This window comes from Siphateles boraxobius, unplaced genomic scaffold (assembly GCF_051911475.1).
Source record: "Siphateles boraxobius isolate OS27281-9 unplaced genomic scaffold, OSU_SipBor_1 119, whole genome shotgun sequence".
NCBI classification, from domain to species: Eukaryota; Metazoa; Chordata; class Actinopteri; order Cypriniformes; family Leuciscidae; genus Siphateles; species Siphateles boraxobius.
Genome location: NW_027508721.1, coordinates 782,017 through 800,000, shown reverse-complemented (window position 1 = coordinate 800,000; position 17,984 = coordinate 782,017). Strand labels below are relative to the sequence as shown.

Here is a 17,984-nt window from a genome sequence, read left to right as displayed (position 1 = left end):
ACAGTCAGTTACAACTAAATATGGTTTGAGTTTGTTTTTTACATTAATCATGTAAAGAGAAGGATTCTTAAAGGTGCTGAGACCACACAGAAACACCAGAGTTTGCGCGTTGTTTGCAAGTACAAGACTGTAATTAATTAACATGAAACTGTTTGATGCAAAGTCGATAACACTAACACACACTCTCTCACACACATGCACATTAGCTTAGACTGCCAGCGGATCCTCAAATGACTCTTTCTCTCAAACTCTCCATCTCTCTAGTCGTCTGCACTCTAACAATCTGCTATGTGATTGCCATGTGGCCTGGCTCTCTGATTGGCTGAGACAGAGGCCCCGCCTTGGCCTCTACACACAGTGTATGGCCCCGCCCTCCTTGAGGGGCCACAACATTGCTGAGGTTCAGAAGAAAGAGTTTACATGTACAGGTGATTTTGTGTGTGTGTGTGTGTGTGTGTGTGTGTGTGTGTGTGTGTGTGTGTGTGTGTGTGTGTGTGTGTGTGTGTGTGTGTGTGTGTGTGTGTGTGTGTGTGTGTGTGTGTGTGTGTGTTTGCTGTTTTATTTGTGTGGCTTTTTGATATGAGAAAAGGGCTTGTGTGGATAAAGAGAATAAATACATGTATTTGCTGTTTTGTTTTGTCAAAGCTTAGATATTCTGTTCATTTTTCGGCTGTTCTCTTTCTTTGCTCATGCTTTCAAGACTTCAGTGAAGGCAAGTTATTTGTGCTGAAATCACATGGACAAAAAAGTTTCTTTACATCAATTTGCATTTGTTTGCAATATGCAGTCCACAACATTTTTGCTTGAGAAATTTTTATTTATTTAATTCAACCTTCAAACTCAACCTTCCTTTGTGTAGCTCATACCACTACATCCCTGTTATCTATTTGTATGTGTGTTTTAGGGCCCCAGTCACACTCGTCCTGTAGTGTGCTGCAGTGTCCTGAGCTGTGCACCTGCAATAATAATATAGTGGACTGCCGGGGGAAAGAACTGACTGAAATACCTACCAACCTGCCAGAAACCATCACTGAGATGTGAGTGAGGAGCAGAACACAAACCTTTCTGCATGTTTACATTTTTTTTTTTTTTAAATCAATCTGTATGATTTATAAGCTTTTGAACCCATGGGGACCTCAATTTAGGTCCCCAGAGTGACTCGAGTCCCCATGAGTCTGTGTGCATTCGGGTTTAAGTCCCCAGCAGGATAGAAAAACATGTACGCACGCTCACACACAGATTATGTTCATATGTCTTCTTCAGTCTTCGGTTAGGTTGGGTGTAATAGTGGATTTCCCCCTTTTTGACAGATGCAACTTCCACATTCCACACACATACACAGTGAGTGTTGTATCTGTATCAAATATTTTAACTACGGAGGCCATGCTGAAGTCATGCACATTAATTCAGTGTGGAAATGGATTTATTTTATCAATGGGATCTCTTCTGAGGGCCAACGCTCTGCCAATGGGGTCTGGATTGAGACGCCACATCTTTTTTTAACTGTTTTGCCTCTCTCACTGCCAGGGTCATTGTCTATCTTTTTTCTTCCCATCTCTCTCTGTCTGTCATCCCCTCTGAAAGCTGCTTGCAGGGCCTTGGCAGATGAGTCGGATTATCTCATTTGGCTTCGGTTGAATGAAATGTGTGTGTATGTGTATGTTCATCCACCTATGCGGGGGCCTGATTTTCATGCTCTGTCAACTTTGGAGAGCTTATCTGATTTATGACATATTTACTGTCAAAGAGAAGAACAGACTTCTAGAGAGAGACAGCGAGAAGGAGAGATGTTATAAATAAGCATTGCATTAAGTTTAATGCTAGAGTACTGAATGAATAATATACTGTATTTATGATTCATAATTAATTATTGCAGCGTTGACTTGGCAGGTGGTAAAATTACAGCTGATGTTGATTTATATTTTATTGCACTAACATAATATCCATCTTTAATCACATTTTGGCATTTAGCAAAAAGTTAATTAGCTTAAGTGTGTAATTTTTACAATGCTAAAATGTTTTCTTTTCAAATTTTTTATTTTATTTGTGTGTGCATGTGTCTTTGGTTAAAAGCGGTCTCAAGAAAAAGCAGCAGTTTTGGTTTACAGTTGTAGAAATAAAATAGTTAGACATTAGCCATGTAATAAAAAAATAAAAACATATAAGTAAAAAAAATAAAACAGGTGATTTTGAGGAAAGTGTTTGCAAGATGTAAAGTTGCTATCATGTAATATACATATAACAGCCTGTATATGACTGATATAATTGGAGTCTTCATCCTATCCTAAACATGTTTTTCATAAGTACTGTACTTTTAGGCTAGATGTGTTTTCTTTATAAATACTGAGTGCACTTTTCAGGCAATGCTAAAATGTCAATGTGTTTATAATTAAATTTTCATGGAGCAGATATTTTGGACTTGTTCTTAGCAGACATGGGCACTGCCTCAAACTGGAACTTCAGCAAACAGACACAGATGCTACACTGTGATTATAGTCATCCCAGAGATATGGACATTAATCTTACATTTGTGCCTGTCACATTGATTTTCTTCATCTCTTTTTCTTGGTTCCCCTCTTATAGTATTACATTTTTTTCTGTGTTAGTTTTTTTTCTCCATTCTGTCACCTGATGGAGTTTTGGTTCCTTGCCACTGTTGCCTTTTCGCCTTTCACACATTGGCTTTTGGCTTACTTAGTTGGGGACATTTAATTTTGTATCTAACAATACTATTACAACATTATTTTCCTGTTATCTCTGTAAAGCTGCTTTGAAATAATCTGTATCGTAAAAAGCGCTATATAAATAAAGGTGACTTGACTTGACTTGACATTTCTGTAATGTAAAAACAGATTTTAACTGTAAACGTTGTCCAAGATTACAAAAAACGAAGCATTCAAAATCTTCACATTTCTTTCGGTTTTCTGGCCCAACATCACCCATCATTCTCATACTCTTCCAATAACTCCTCAATAGTGCTGTCGGTGCCCATCATTTTCCAGTTACCCTCACCTGTTTGCGATTTGAATTATTCCCTCTGCAATGTTCCTTCCGTTTGTTGATCTGCTTTATTCTCTCTGTTCACAGTCGACTGGAGCAGAACTCCATCAAGATCATTCCGCCAGGAGCATTCGCACCTTACAAACGGCTGCGGAGAATGTGAGTGTGTGTTCGTGAGAGAACACATACATACACAATCACACAAAAACACACTTATTCCGCATCTATCTCTAATTTTCTTTTTCTTTTCAGCGATTTGAGTAATAATCAAATAACTGAATTGGCTTCAGACTCCTTTCAAGGACTCCGATCTTTGAATTCTCTGTGAGTATATATGTATATATATATATGTGTGTGTGTGCGTGAGAAGAGAATGTAAGAGTTATATTAAGCTTCCATCATTCTTTCAATTATTGATGATCTGACTCATTCAAGCTTTTAGAGGACAGAGAAGACAAATCCCTGCAGGGTCTGAGTCAACCCAACCACCATTCAAATATACAGGACACCTGTCATTTCAATAGATAACAACTTTTAAAGGCAACCTCAGTAATTTTTCTTCTCTTTACATACAGTACACAATAGTACTTTCAGTCCCATCTCATGAGAAAACAAGTCATTTACGAGATGGCGATTTTGTGTGAATTTTTACAATGTGAATTCGTTTTGGAAAAAAAAGTATGAGAATTCCAAGACACACTGAAGAAGGCCTGAGAGCTGAAATGTTTGTGCTTTCCTCCATGTGTTTAATAAAATAACAAAAGATTTAGAATTTTGAGTGCGAATCACAATTGAATTTTTGATTTAATTAAATAGATTCACACACCATAATGAGACAATATACGAGACAAGAGAGTCCGGGTTAAACAACAGTGTTGAACTGTATTCCAAGACAAATTACATTAATAAAAAAAAAATGACTGCACCTTTAAAGAAGCTTTATACTGTATTTGGCTGTATAGCCTTTGAATATGAAACACAAGAATGTATGCCCTTTCTCAAATCTATTAAGTTATTTGTTTTGGCCTGGTATTTTCGGTGTGCAAATGTATTTTTTTAGGGGATGTGATGTATAAGTCCTACTTGCTTGGTCTCTGTATTTTCTTTGGTTTACTTCACTGACCGGGTTCCAATGAGCCAGAACTTAGTGGGTGGATCAGTTCTCCCTCTCTTTCTCGTTCCCTTTGGACCAGCCTCTTAGGAACAGCAGCCAGCCATTTAAAATCTGTCCTCCTAAAAAAATACAACTTCGAGCCAGAAGAGTGATCATAACATAAGCGAACACACACATGCAAGTCCTGATATGACATCACAGTAATAAAATATTTCAAATGCAGGTTCAGACAGAATTTGCAGAGGTTTTTTTTATGTTTTTGATGAAATCTGTGGTATATTTCTCAAGAGAAATTGAGTGTGCCATACACTGATTCGTAGCTGAAAGCATTATTAAATAAGAAAAAATATTTAATGAATAAACATACATGAGCGCAACTTTGTGAATGACAGACGTTCCAAATCTGCAGAGCTTTCTGTGTGGGCCTGCACATATGTTGGATATCAGCGAATAGCCAAAGCCACAATTCATTCTGAAATAAAAATGCCAAGAATTTTTTAACCCTGCATGGCTCTTACAGATTAGTCTTGAATTTCCCAGTGTTACTCACCCATTTTTACAACAACCTCAGCTTACGCATGGTTATAGACCATTAAGATATAAAGTAATGAATATGAGCTGTAATTGATATCTTCATCATAAGAAGATTATTGTGCACGTTTTTTTTTTTTTTTTTACCTCATGAATCTGGCCAATTTCTGATGAATGGGTGTGTGTGTGGGTGGGTAATGAACATCTTTAATATTTGCTTTTATTTAATGTTCCCTTGTGTTTCTGCCTTTCAGGATTTTATATGGGAATAAAATCACTGAACTTCCCAAAGGCATTTTTGATGGACTATTCTCATTGCAGCTACTGTGAGTAATGCACATTCTGTGAATTTATGCTTGCAAATGCCATGAAGGACTGAGGACCAGCCATTGAAAAATGGCCTAATAAACATGCTAAATAATATCTTAATTAAACTATAATAATGCAAAAAGGGGTGTGTGAGGGGAAATATCATTAGCTCAGTATAGAGTTGTCAAGATACCAAAATTTCAGTTGTTGATACCAATTCCACGTTGACTTAAATACCACATATTAAATGCTAATAAATGCATTACTTTATTCAAAATTGAAACACTAATATACAATATAAAGCAATTTAAAACTATAAAACATAGTCTTCAAGAATTTCTCAGTAATTCAGCATTGCTTCAAGTAAATAGTCAATAATAAAGAAGGAAAAAGCTGAGATTGTTCTTTATGTAATGGCAATATTGTAATTTAAATGAATATTAAAGACCAAATAAAAGTGGCAAGTCTATTATGCTCACACATATAAAAGTGTAGTGCCAATAACTCAAGCACACAGACATTTTTATTGATTTGCAGGAGATGCAGAATATACTGTACATTCTGTTTATGTAAAATAAAGCCTCTGTTTATTCACATCTTTGTTCTCCCATAAGGCACTGTAAATGAGTCTGGAAACCACAGGGAATATTTTTTAAGTCTCACTCATTTGTTTGTCTATAAATGTTAATCTATTTGTAAATGCCGTTTGTAATATCTCAATTTAATACGGATGTATAGATTTTTCTGCTTGCCTGAGAGATTTGTGTAAAATGTCACATGCAAATGTTTATCCCAACAGATTGCTAAATGCGAACAAGATCAATTGTTTGCGAGTAGATTCTTTCCAAGACCTGCAGAATTTAAATGTTCTGTCGCTTTATGGCAACAAGCTCCAGACCATCGCAAAGGGAACCTTCTCTTCTCTCCGATCCATCCAAACTCTGTGAGTAACATTCGTTCTGTTATTAAGAAATCTGTAATTAAGATTTCAGGAAAATGCCATATTTACTTTTTTACTTTTTATACTATTTTCACACAATCATAATATGTTTGTAAGCATGAAAATACATTGCTGCTTTTATATTGTCGGAAACTAGGACACTTGGATAATTATTTTTAAGGGGACCCTGGTATAGAATATTAGGCATGATAAATTTCATACAGTCATATTTCAGACTGATCAGTAGATTGGGAGTAAAAATGTGAATGTACGTTTTTGGTTAGTCAAGAAACTGCACGCATTAACTATCACCGTCATTCACAATATTCTTCATTTTTTTTTAATTTTGTTCATCAGTCATCTGGCCCAGAACCCCTTCATGTGTGACTGCCATTTGAAGTGGTTAGCTGACTACCTGCAAGCCAACCCGATTGAGACCAGCGGAGCTCGATGCACCAGTCCCCGCCGCCTTGCTAACAAACGCATCGGCCAGATCAAAAGCAAAAAGTTCCGCTGTTCAGGTACATACACACATGCACATTGGTATTTGCATTAATGTGTAATTATCGGTCGTTTGACAGACTTGCTCACAGACGCTAAGTCGATTGATCCTGCTCTTCCTGTCTGCTCCCAACAGTGGACTTTGGTGTCAGTAAGAATGTGTGTTGTTAATGGTGAAAACATCTTAGTCAGCTTTCACTTGTGCCACATATACCTATATATCACATATATGCAGTTCCAAGGGTCTCAGGATGAGTAATGTTCTCCTGTCTAAGCAGATTATGAATCAAAATGCAAATGTATGCGTGTGTGGGTATTATTAGTTTACTGTCTGCCAGTTGAGTATTGATCGCTGTGGGGTTATAAATGAGCTGGATTTCTTGATCAATATTCATATTCATTTATTGATCTACACACACAGCTCTCCTCTCAATACTCTGTATATTTTTCTTTGTATAGCTAAAGAGCAATACTTTATACCAGGTATGTTCAACTGCAAAACATTTTATCTGTGTGTGTACTACATAAAAGCCTTTGGACACTAATGCACGCAAATCACACACACATTATAATGCAGATGAAGAAAAAACGTATGTGCACCAAAAGAGCTGCTTACAATGGTGCTGTAGTTTTGTGTAGCACATGGTCAATGACAATGTGATTTTTTTGTCAGAATCTAATAATTATTTACTCTATAATTTATATTTAAAAAAAGATGCCATTCATACATACAATGACTGGAATATAACTATTCTATTCTAAACCTGTTTTATTTTGTTGATTAAAATTAATTTTGTTGTTTTAAAAATTCATATTTCAGGGAGATAAAACTGTGCTGATATTATAATGAAGAACATGTATTTTAAGATAATGAAATTCTTGAACTGAAAACCTTAATTAGTTTAGCATGTATCTTATATTTTATGCCTTACATATACAATACCATTCAAATGTTTGGGGTCGGTAAGATTTTTTGTGTCTTTAAGAGTCTTTGCAAGAAGTTTCATATGCTCACCATAATTTATTTTTAATTTCATATATTTTATAATGTAATTTATTCAGCAGCTACTACTCCAGTCATCAGTATCACATGGTGCTTCTGGAATTATTTTAAATATGCGGATATGGTGCTTAATATATATTTCTTAAGATTAGAAATATGTCTATTATTATAAATGATAAATTATTATAAATAATTTATATTAATATATGTTTTTGGTGCTTAAGATATATTTCTGAAGATTCAAAATGTATCAATGTTGAGAACAGTTGTACTACTAATATTTTTGTGGAAACTGTGATACATTCAAGATTCTTTGATGAATAGGAGGTTCAAAAAATTGCATGTATATGAAATATAATATAATATATAATAATATACTTTCTTTAAAAAAACGTACTGAACACAAATGTTTAAACTCTCTCTCTATATATATACAATTATATTTTAAAACTTTTTGAATGTTGTGTACACATGTATTGAGTACACATGTGTGTATGAAGTGACATTTTTAGAGTAATTAAATTCAAGCTATTCAAAAATAAAATTAAGCTAATAAAAATTATATAAAGTTGTTGAAAACCAAAAACCAACATAAATACAATGAGTTTATTTCTAAGAACTTGGCACTTGTGTATTAACTAAACTAAATTGCTAATACAGTATGGTGGCTTTTACAGTAATTTGTTAGATGAGCTTACAAACAAAAAAATGGCGCTTCAGTCTAATGTTAATTTGTTGTCACTAGCCTGATCAGTGTCACTGTTACTGCGTGCATGCTCACAAATTGCACACGATGGCATGGATCTAAAAACACGGGTTTTCCAGCATTCGTCAGTGTGTGTTTGAGTGTTTGTGTATTACATATTCTCTCTCTTCCTTTCTCGCACACACACTCAGGGATTCATCATATCAATAAGTGTAAGTAACTGACACAAAACCAGTAAGACCTCAACCAACAAATCCCCCCCCCCCCCCCCCCCCCCACCTCCCCCCTCAACCTCAACCCAAGACAATCACAGACCAGGAATCCAAATATATGTGAAAATGTGCTCACAGGTTTATTGAGCACACGATGTGAATTGAATGTGTCTGTGTGTGAGTTTTACTGTGCGTATAACCGCTGGTTCATGTGTTAATTTACTGTACAAAAGCTGCAATGTTCCTGCCACACTCTTCTGTTTCTTTCTTCTTTCCCCCCACCCTAGAATCTCTCCTCTCTCTTTCTGTTCTCTTTGCATCATTCCTGCTAGTTTATCCCAGCTAAACAAAGTAGTACCTCATTCTTTATCCCTCGACCCTTTGTTTCTTTCTCTCTCTTTCTCTCTCTGTGTGTCTTGTGGAGGAAATTCAGCAGGGTTTTCCTTTGTGCTTGATCTAACCATGTGGTTGCAGACTCGGACTAATACATGGTTCTGTCAAGCACCATGGAAGGTCTTGCAGCATCTACAGCATGGCAAGCAACAGGAGACTACCTTTGTGTGTGTGTGTGTGTGTGTGTGTGTGTGTGTGTGTGTGTGTGTGTGTGTGTGTGTGTGTGTGTGTGTGTGTGTGTGTGTGTGTGTGTGTGTGTGTGTGTGTGTGTGTGTGCGTGTGTGTGTGTGTGAATGTATTTTGTCATGGTCATTGGATGTGCTGTTAAGAATGTGTGTATTGTCCCCCTTATAAGTGTGTGTGTGTGTGCGTGCGTGCGTGTGTGCGTGCGTGTGTGCGTGCGTGTGTGCAAAACACTCCAAAGTCATGGCTACTAGCATGACTTTATGTGTTGTTAAGAGTGATAATACCAATAGCATGTTGCCATGGTGATAACTGAGTTTCCTCTTGTCTAGCACAATTAACATTTAATGTCCTCCCTACCAGTGATCCTTTACTTTTACCACTCTACCTTTCCACCCAAACTTCTTTAATCTTACTTATCTTCTTCTCTCTTTCTGTCCTCTCCTCTCATACACTCTTTTTGTGATTGTGTGGTGTGTAATGGTGTGTGTGTTTGTGTGTGTGTATGGTTATGTATATAGGCGTGGAAGACTACCGATCAAAACTAGGTGGGGATTGCTTCGCTGACCTGGCCTGCCCAGAGAAATGTCGCTGTGAAGGAACCACAGTGGACTGCTCTGGACAAAAGCTCAACAAGATCCCAGACCACATACCTCAATATACAGCAGAACTGTGAGTGTCTCTCTCTCATTGTAAAGGTTCACCCAAAAATGAAAATTTTGTCATCACTGTCTCATGTGCGAAGCAAGTACTGGAGAGTTTGAAATCTCTCAGGTTTTATTAAAAATGTAATTTTGTGTTTTAAAGATGAATGAAAGTCTTGTAGGTTTGGAACAAAATGGTGTGTAATTGATGGCATAATTTTCTTTTTTTGGGTGAACTAAAACTAAAACTCTCCTGATATTAGAATAACATAAATAATTAGAATAAAATAAAGCATATTTTGTTACCTTTTGGAGCTTGGAAGGGTTCAGTTTGAGCAGATGATTTATACCATCATTACTGTCCTCGTCAGAGCTCATTTCCCTGTACATTCAGCATGATCTGGCTCACGTTTGTGATCTCAAACATATTCTCAAAACTATAATTTTTAACATCTTCAAAATCAATATTTTAATTGCTGACAGCTTGTTCACCAGATCCACCATCAAGTGACAGTGACACTAATATTTGATTGCGTTCAGTACTTGCTCTTCAGTAAATCGCTGAGGCATTTCAAGTTTTGCTGAAGATACTTCCTATTCTTTTGTTTTCTGCCTGCAGTAGCCATGAGTGAAACGTCACGTCATCAATGTGTATCAGCCACCTTGTGGAATAAATGTGAATTGCACTTTTTCAGTCTTCAAAGATTCAATTATTGCTGTGCAGAAAAAATATACATACACTGTTACACATCTTGGGTCGTTAGCGACCCTATTACATTTTTTTGCAAAAAAATTATGGGAAAACAGGCTTTAAAAAAAAAATTATATATATATATACATGTGTATATATATATATATATATATATATATATATATATATATATATATATATATATATATATATACTTTTTTTCTTGTTATATTGTTTATTATTAATTGATTGAGGAATACTAAAGAAGGTTGATGTCTAACTTTAAAAAATGAATGAGGAGGAGGGTAGTGAATGACGTCCCGGGTCACTAAGCGTTAATTAATTTAGTTGTGTGTTTGATTTGTTTTCCACGCAGCCGCTTGAACAATAATGAATTTACAGTGCTGGAGGCTACAGGAATCTTTAAGAAGCTTCCTCAACTGCGTAAAATGTAAGTCTCTCTCCATCTTTGTCATCTGTCATTAGTATAAACTAGTGCAATGCCGAGCAAAATCTGTTTTGTGTGTTTTTAGTAATTGTTGGTTTGGTATGTTTGAGTTGCTGAATAGCCAAGGCTACTATTACACAGGAGCCTAAACTCTGAGAAAACGATAACGTTAAGAATTAAACAGCTTAGCTGACTTACAGATTCAGTTAACATCCACAAATGAATGAGCGTGACGATTCAGAGGACGATCCAGGTTCAGACCTTGGCTGGAGCAGCGAAACAGTGAACTCCGAGAAAACGCTACGCTTGAGCAAACAGTTTGTGAATAGGCTACTACAAATGATGACCGTGAATAAAATATAATATTCAGATATTTCTAGACCACAACCCTCTAATGTCAGAATGTTTATTTTGGGGAGTGCCCACTCAGTGTGCAGTGTGAGCGGGGGAGTGGCCAATCAGTGTGCAGTTTAAGAGGGGGAGTGGCCACTCAGTGTGCAGTGTGAGAAGGGGAGTGGCCACTCAGTGTGCAGTGTGAGAGGGGGAGTGGCCACTCAGTGTACAGTGTGAGAGGGGGAGTGGCCACTCAGTGTGCAGTTTAAGAGGGGGAGTGGCCACTCAGTGTGCAGTGTGAGAAGGGGAGTGGCCACTCAGTGTGCAGTGTGAGAGGGGGAGTGGCCACTCAGTGTACAGTGTGAGAGGGGGAGTGGCCACTCAGTGTGCAGTTTAAGAGGGGGAGTGGCCACTCAGTGTGCAGTGTGAGAGGGGGAGTGGCCACTCAGTGTGCAGTTTAAGAGGGGGAGTGGCCACTCAGTGTACAGTGTGAGAGGGGGAGTGGCCACTCAGTGTGCAGTGTGAGAGGGGGAGTGGCCACTCAGTGTACAGTGTGAGAGGGGGAGTGGCCACTCAGTGTACAGTGTGAGAGGGGGAGTGGCCACTCAGTGTGCAGTTTAAGAGGGGGAGTGGCCACTCAGTGTGCAGTGTGAGAGGGGGAGTGGCCACTCAGTGTACAGTGTGAGAGGGGGAGTGGCCACTCAGTGTGCAGTTTAAGAGGGGGAGTGGCCACTCAGTGTGCAGTGTGAGCCAGAGTGGCCAGCGGCTAGAGCGGCAAAAGCCAATGTGTACTTCTTTTACCGATATATTTGGTGATATCTTTTGCATTTCTAATCCAAACAACGTCAAACTTGGCACTGAACTTACTCGTGCCCGTAGCAAGACACATGTCAAGTTTGAAATCCATTGGGAAAGGTTCGAGAGATATGCGAATTACAGATATGCCCGTTCAAAATCAGTTTTTGTGTGTGTTTTTAGTAATTGTTGGTTTGGTGTGTTTGAGTGCTTATTGTTACAAAATTACACAGCAAAAGTTCAGTGACATTTTTATTTGTGCATGGTAGAAAGCAAATACTGATACTGACATAATGACACAATAAATATGGAAAATTGACAATTAAAAAAAACAATTAATAATAATGGTGATATTAGGTGACATGTATTTTGGTATCTGTACAGGTAGCAGGAGTTTAGATTAGATTTACATTAGTGTAAACTTTGTTGTCATTGTGCAGATTACAATTATAGAGACAATGAAAGGCAGTTAGCGTCTTTTATGTTTATTTGGTGAATAGCATAGGCTACTTTTACACAGTAGCAATAATGTTAAGCACACCAGAATAAAATATAATATTCAGAAGTAAACAGTGTAGCTGACTTACAGGTTCAGTTAACATCCACAAATGAATAAGCGCGATGATTCAGGGAGCAGCTACACAGTGAACTCAGAGAAAAAGCTACGCTTGAGCAAACAGTTTGTGAATAGGCTACTACAAATGATGGCCCTGAATAAAATATAATATTCAGGTATGTTTAAACCACAACTCTCCAATGTCAGAATGTTTATTTTTAAACCACAGCCTTCTAAACATCATCTACACATCCTCAATGTGTGCTTCTTTTACCGAGATAGATATGCGAATAAAAGACACACAGACAGACGTTCCTGTAATTTATATATAGATAGATGTATGTGTGTCTGTGTATAGGCTAGGCGATATTATATTTATATATACTGTATATTATACGTGTGTGTACTGTATATTTTTTAATCGCGATTAATCAATTTGACAGTATGTATGTGCAAAATCAGTTTTTGTGTGTGTTTTTAGTAATTGTTGTTTGGTGTGTTTGAGTGCTTATTGTTTCAATTACACAGCAAAAGTTCAGTGACATTTTTATTTGTGCATGGTTGAAAGCAAATACTGATACTGACATAATGACATACAATAAATATGGAAAATTTAACTACATATAAAACTAACTACAACTAACTACTTCTGAATAACTAAAATATTCAGAGGTAAACAGTGTAGCTGACTTAATGTTTAGCTGACAGAATGCTTATTTTTAAAACACAATTTTTAAACCACAACCCTCTCTAATGTCAGAATGTTTATTTTTAAACCACAACTTCAATGTGTGCTTCTTTTACCGACATATTTACCGATATCTTTTACATTTCTAATCCAAACAACGTCAAACTCGGCACTGCACTTACTCGTGCCCGTAGCAAGACACATGTCAAGTTTGAGATCCATCGGACCAAAGGTTCGAGAGATATGCGATTAACAGACAGACAGACACACTGACAGACAGACACACAGACAGACAGACACACAGACAGACAGACAGACGTTCCTGTAATTTATAGATAGATGACAATCATTAGAGTGGTTTAATTACCATGGCAACTTGCTTTGTTTTACAGAAACTTTAGTAACAATAAGATCACAGATATTGAGGAGGGCACATTTGAGGGGGCCAGTGGAGTGAATGAGCTCATTCTGACCAGCAACCGCTTAGAGGGCGTCCACTACAGCATGCTGAAAGGCCTCGGCGGACTCCGCACATTGTGAGTATTCACACTCGAATGAACATGCACGTACATATTAGCTCCTTACTGAATCACAAATATGAATCATTCTTCTGAGGAACATTGCAAAATGTCAGGGTAGTGAATGCAGATACTGTCAAAAAATGTCTAGGTATGATTTTATTCTCAGGTGGGGGCCACTTGGTTTGTGTGTTCCCAACCAAATATCATCTGGCTGTTTTAAATAATTATGTGTGTGTGTTTGTCATGTGTAGGATGTTGAGGAGTAACAAGATAAGCTGTGTCAATAACGGTAGTTTTACTGGTCTGAGCTCGGTGAGGCTGCTCTCCCTCTATGATAACCTGATCACCTCCATGTCCCCGGGAGCCTTTGACACACTACATTCCCTCTCCACACTGTGAGTATCGACCCACAGTAACACCAAAGTGTTTTTAATTCCAGTGCTGTTCCAAATTTGATAATAATAAAAAGATTCTGTTAAGAACTAAAAAAGTTCTTTGAAGAAACAAAAATGGTTCTTCTATGGCATTGTTGCGAAAAACCCTCTTTGCTGAATATTTGCTACATCATTTTTCTTTATGCAATCCCACAGGAACTTGCTGGCCAATCCATTTAACTGTAACTGTCATCTGGCTTGGTTGGGTGAATGGCTCCGTAAGAAACGGATTGTCACGGGCAACCCCCGCTGTCAGAGCCCCTACTTTCTTCAGGAGATCCCTATTCAAGATGTAGCCATACAAGACTTTGCCTGCGAAGACGGTACGGCTATGAGCTTGTGTGGGGTGTAAAAAGATCTTGTTTCTAGCCCTCTTAATACGGCTTGAGCACAGCTCAGTGTTATCTTTCTTTTACACAAAAAGCTTACAATAACAATCTCCCTGGCAAATCTTCACATTCGAAAAGCTCTTTTCAAATTTAATTATTCTTTACTTCTGAAATGAGAACATTAAGATTTAATCAATCAAAACTAACTTTAGCTGGAAAAAACATTTTTCAAGAACCACTATAAAACCAAACCAATCTCTGTTACCTTAAATTATATGTTTATCCCTGTAAAGCTGCTTTGAAACAATCTAAATTGTTAAAAGCGCTATATAAATGAGGATGACTTGACTTGACTTGACATGTTTAATTTTCTCTTTGTGTGTCAGCAGGTAATGATGAAAATAGCTGTTCACCCCTGGCTCGCTGTCCTGCCGAGTGTTCGTGTTTGGATACGGTGGTGCGCTGCAGTAATAAAGGACTAAAGGTTTTACCCAAGGGCATTCCTAAAGACGTTACAGAACTGTGAGTGTACACAAGCACACTATGGGCTCAAAACCTCACAGCAATTTCATAAAAAATGGCCATTTTCAAAAATCTTGTTATCTGATCCAGGCACACCTTTTTGTGAACCCAGCTGCCTCCAAAAACACATACTCGATGTCTGAAACAATACACGGCCGCTGTATATACGTCTTTGAAGTTTCTCCAATTACACTGTTGCTAATGTGCTATTTCCTCTGTGTTTGAGTAATAACTTGTTTGTCTTTTTCTGATAGCTATCTCGATGGCAACCAGTTCACGCAAGTCCCTCTGGAACTATCCAATTATAAACACCTCACTCTCATGTAGGTACAGCCCTCTCTGGAGTCTCCCAATCACAAATAGTTTAATGTAATCAGGGCCCTGCCCCTTTGAAACTAACCAGTCGTAACAGACCCTCGTGCTTTTGAAAGGACAGAGTTAGCTTGTACATATGGTGTTTGATCCATTTTCTCATCCTGCCAATGCCAGAAAATCCAAATGATTTTAGCTGTATTTTGAGGGGAATTTTTGTGTGTGGCTTTTGCACTTATTTTCTGCACTATGAGAGTTATCCTCAATATCCCAACTTCACCAAACATAACAAATGACTTAAGCACTAATGAACAACCGTCATTATACACACAAATATGCAAACTCATCAATTAAATGTGACTGTGAGTTAAGTATGAGTGATTGCTCATTTCTTTAGTCTTTAAAATTTGTGTGTGAAGTTATGAAATATTGAAATATGGTTTTAAATAATTTATAAGACTGAAAATGTTTTTTGTGGGTTTATTATATTTTGACATATTGTCATTTTTTCACGAATGCAAATCAAATTGGCTTATAAATCACACCCGAACAGAAAAGTCAGTTTGAGTGAAGCGATGCATCAAGGCTGTTGAATGCTTCCGTATATTCTATTATGACTTTAAGCCTAACGCATAACTATTGTACATGCTTTGTGTTTGCTGTTTGCAGCTTTAAAGGTCACTGCATTGATAAGTTCAGCCGTCTTGAGTGTCCTAACATGGAAGTTCACATGTGTGCATTGTCTTTTGCCATGCATTAAACTATGTAATGTAAAGTGACTATGTAATTCCGTATAAAACAGCTCATGTGAAAACAGCTCATCTTAAATATAAATAATCCTTTTCTTTTTAATGCTGTGTGCAACATTTTGTTATTGGTATGTACCGTAAATGTTAGCTTTAAGTGTCCGATTTTCTCGTGGCTCATAACACTCTGTCTTTGTTTGTGTGTGTGCGTATGTATGTATGTGTGTTTTCTTGCAGTGATATGAGTAATAACCAGATCAGCACATTGTCCAACCACAGCTTCAGTAACATGTCCGAGCTTCTCACCCTGTGAGTGTCAACATGATTTATGGCTTCGGTTTGTGTGTCTGTGGTTTTTTTTGTTCAAACACTAGTGTGGTTGTGTATGTTTTTAGCTGTGCATTGTGCGTGTGTGATTTTCACGAGTTAATTTTATAGTTCTTGAAATTATATGTGCAATTAAGTGTATATGCTGTGGTAGTCCTGGCTCATTCAAAAAGCTGGGATTTGATTTAAATCTAGACGCATGAATGAGTAATTTTTTGCCATAGAATTTTAGACACTTTTTCTTAACTTAATATTAAAGATAATTTAATTATCTTATTATCTTTATTCTATTTCAATCATTTATTTCGGAAGTTGCAAAATCCACTTGGCTTATTTATTTATTTATTGAGTTTGTATGGCCTGACATATCTGTGTAAATATATGTTTTTGCAAGTACTGTAATATTTTTGTTTCATCCCAGAATTTTAAGCTACAACAGACTGAGGTGTATTCCTGTAAAAGCTTTCGACGGCCTCAAATCTCTGCGCCTGTTGTGAGTACCTTATTGTTGTGTGTGTGTGTGTGTGTGCGTGTGTGTGTGTGCGTGTGTGTGTGTGCGTGTGCGTGTGTGTGTGTGTGTGTGTGTGTGCGTGTGTGTGTGTGTGTGTGTGTGTGTGTGTGTGTGTGTGTGTGTGTGTGTGTGTGTGTGTGTGTGTGTGTGTGTGTGTGTTTGTGTGTGTGTTTGCGTGTGTGTGTGTGTGTGTGTGTTTGCTATCAGACTTTAATTTATATGTTTTGGACTCTCTTGGATGGCTTCATTTCTCTATTCTCTCTGCAGGTCTCTTCATGGTAATGATATTGCTGTGATCCCAGATGGAGCTTTCAAAGATCTGTCCTCGCTCTCCCACCTGTAAGTACCTCAGAATGAACACACACATACACACACACAAGCACTTATGAGGTTTTGACTGCTGGATGCACTTTGATTCTTTCTTTACTCTCACACAGACACTCTGAAAGACTTTCTTTGTCTGACCTCGGGGCTCTGCAGCCACAGATTGGTTGATTTCTCCCACAATGACCATTTTTTATTATTCTCATGGATCAATTTCACAAGTGTAATTATGACTGACAGCTGAGTAGAACAAATCTACACATTATCTTAGAGAGGGCACTGTCAAGCAGCCAATATCATAATATTTTTATATGGTTATATGAAAATATTATTTATAAAAACCAAATCACATGAAAGTCACATCAATTGTGTGTGTGTTTTTTATTTTATTTTATTTTTTTTACATTGCAGGACAGTGCACATTAACGAACAATCTTACACTCATGTAGAGACTGTAAATGAGCCAGATCATAGCATAAATTAGCAAAATAAAGTCCCGAGGCAGGAAGACAACAACACAAAAGGATAGTATGACAATATACACCAGAAAAGGATAATATGACAATGTACAGTATCAGTCAAGAAAAAAAATTGACAGGCTTTCAAACAAATTACAATACATCAATAAAATTAGTAAAAATGTGGACATAACTGGGAACTTTTAAGAAACTGTTTAAGATGCTTTTTAAATGTGCAATAAGTGGGACATTCTCTAATATTCAGGTGTGTGCGTTGTAAACTCCATAATTAGTCTATTAATTTCCACATGTTTCGACACATTAAGTGCCAGATTTACTAAAAAGGGCAAATTAGTGCACGAACACATTTCCAAACTAGCGCTGATTGGAGTGAAAAGTTCTGCGTGTGATCTACTGACGACGCGCAAATTAAAGAACACATATGCAGCCGGA

At 37.3% G+C, this 17,984-nt stretch overlaps 1 protein-coding gene across 13 annotated transcripts in view; it reads left to right on the top strand.

Moving 5' to 3' along the window:
• slit2 (slit homolog 2 (Drosophila)) overlaps positions 1-17,984 on the top strand; it is an 83,999-nt gene that overhangs the window by 48,078 nt on the left and 17,937 nt on the right. For 2 of the 13 annotated variants that reach the window (XM_077203288.1, XM_077203365.1), the window contains exons 8-25: positions 265-428; positions 905-1,037; positions 3,088-3,159; positions 3,253-3,324; positions 4,900-4,971; positions 5,754-5,897; positions 6,252-6,415; positions 6,855-6,878; positions 9,414-9,564; positions 10,604-10,678; positions 13,440-13,583; positions 13,820-13,963; positions 14,159-14,325; positions 14,721-14,853; positions 15,108-15,176; positions 16,149-16,220; positions 16,660-16,731; positions 17,017-17,088. In XM_077203288.1, the coding sequence (XP_077059403.1) occupies positions 265-428; positions 905-1,037; positions 3,088-3,159; positions 3,253-3,324; positions 4,900-4,971; positions 5,754-5,897; positions 6,252-6,415; positions 6,855-6,878; positions 9,414-9,564; positions 10,604-10,678; positions 13,440-13,583; positions 13,820-13,963; positions 14,159-14,325; positions 14,721-14,853; positions 15,108-15,176; positions 16,149-16,220; positions 16,660-16,731; positions 17,017-17,088 (1,944 nt within the window). Of the gene's footprint in view, positions 1-264; positions 429-904; positions 1,038-3,087; positions 3,160-3,252; positions 3,325-4,899; positions 4,972-5,753; positions 5,898-6,251; positions 6,416-6,854; positions 6,879-9,413; positions 9,565-10,603; positions 10,679-13,439; positions 13,584-13,819; positions 13,964-14,158; positions 14,326-14,717; positions 14,854-15,107; positions 15,177-16,148; positions 16,221-16,659; positions 16,732-17,016; positions 17,089-17,984 lie in introns of all 13 variants that reach the window. The other 11 variants (XM_077203277.1, XM_077203354.1, XM_077203308.1 and 8 more) reach the window with 7 other exon arrangements.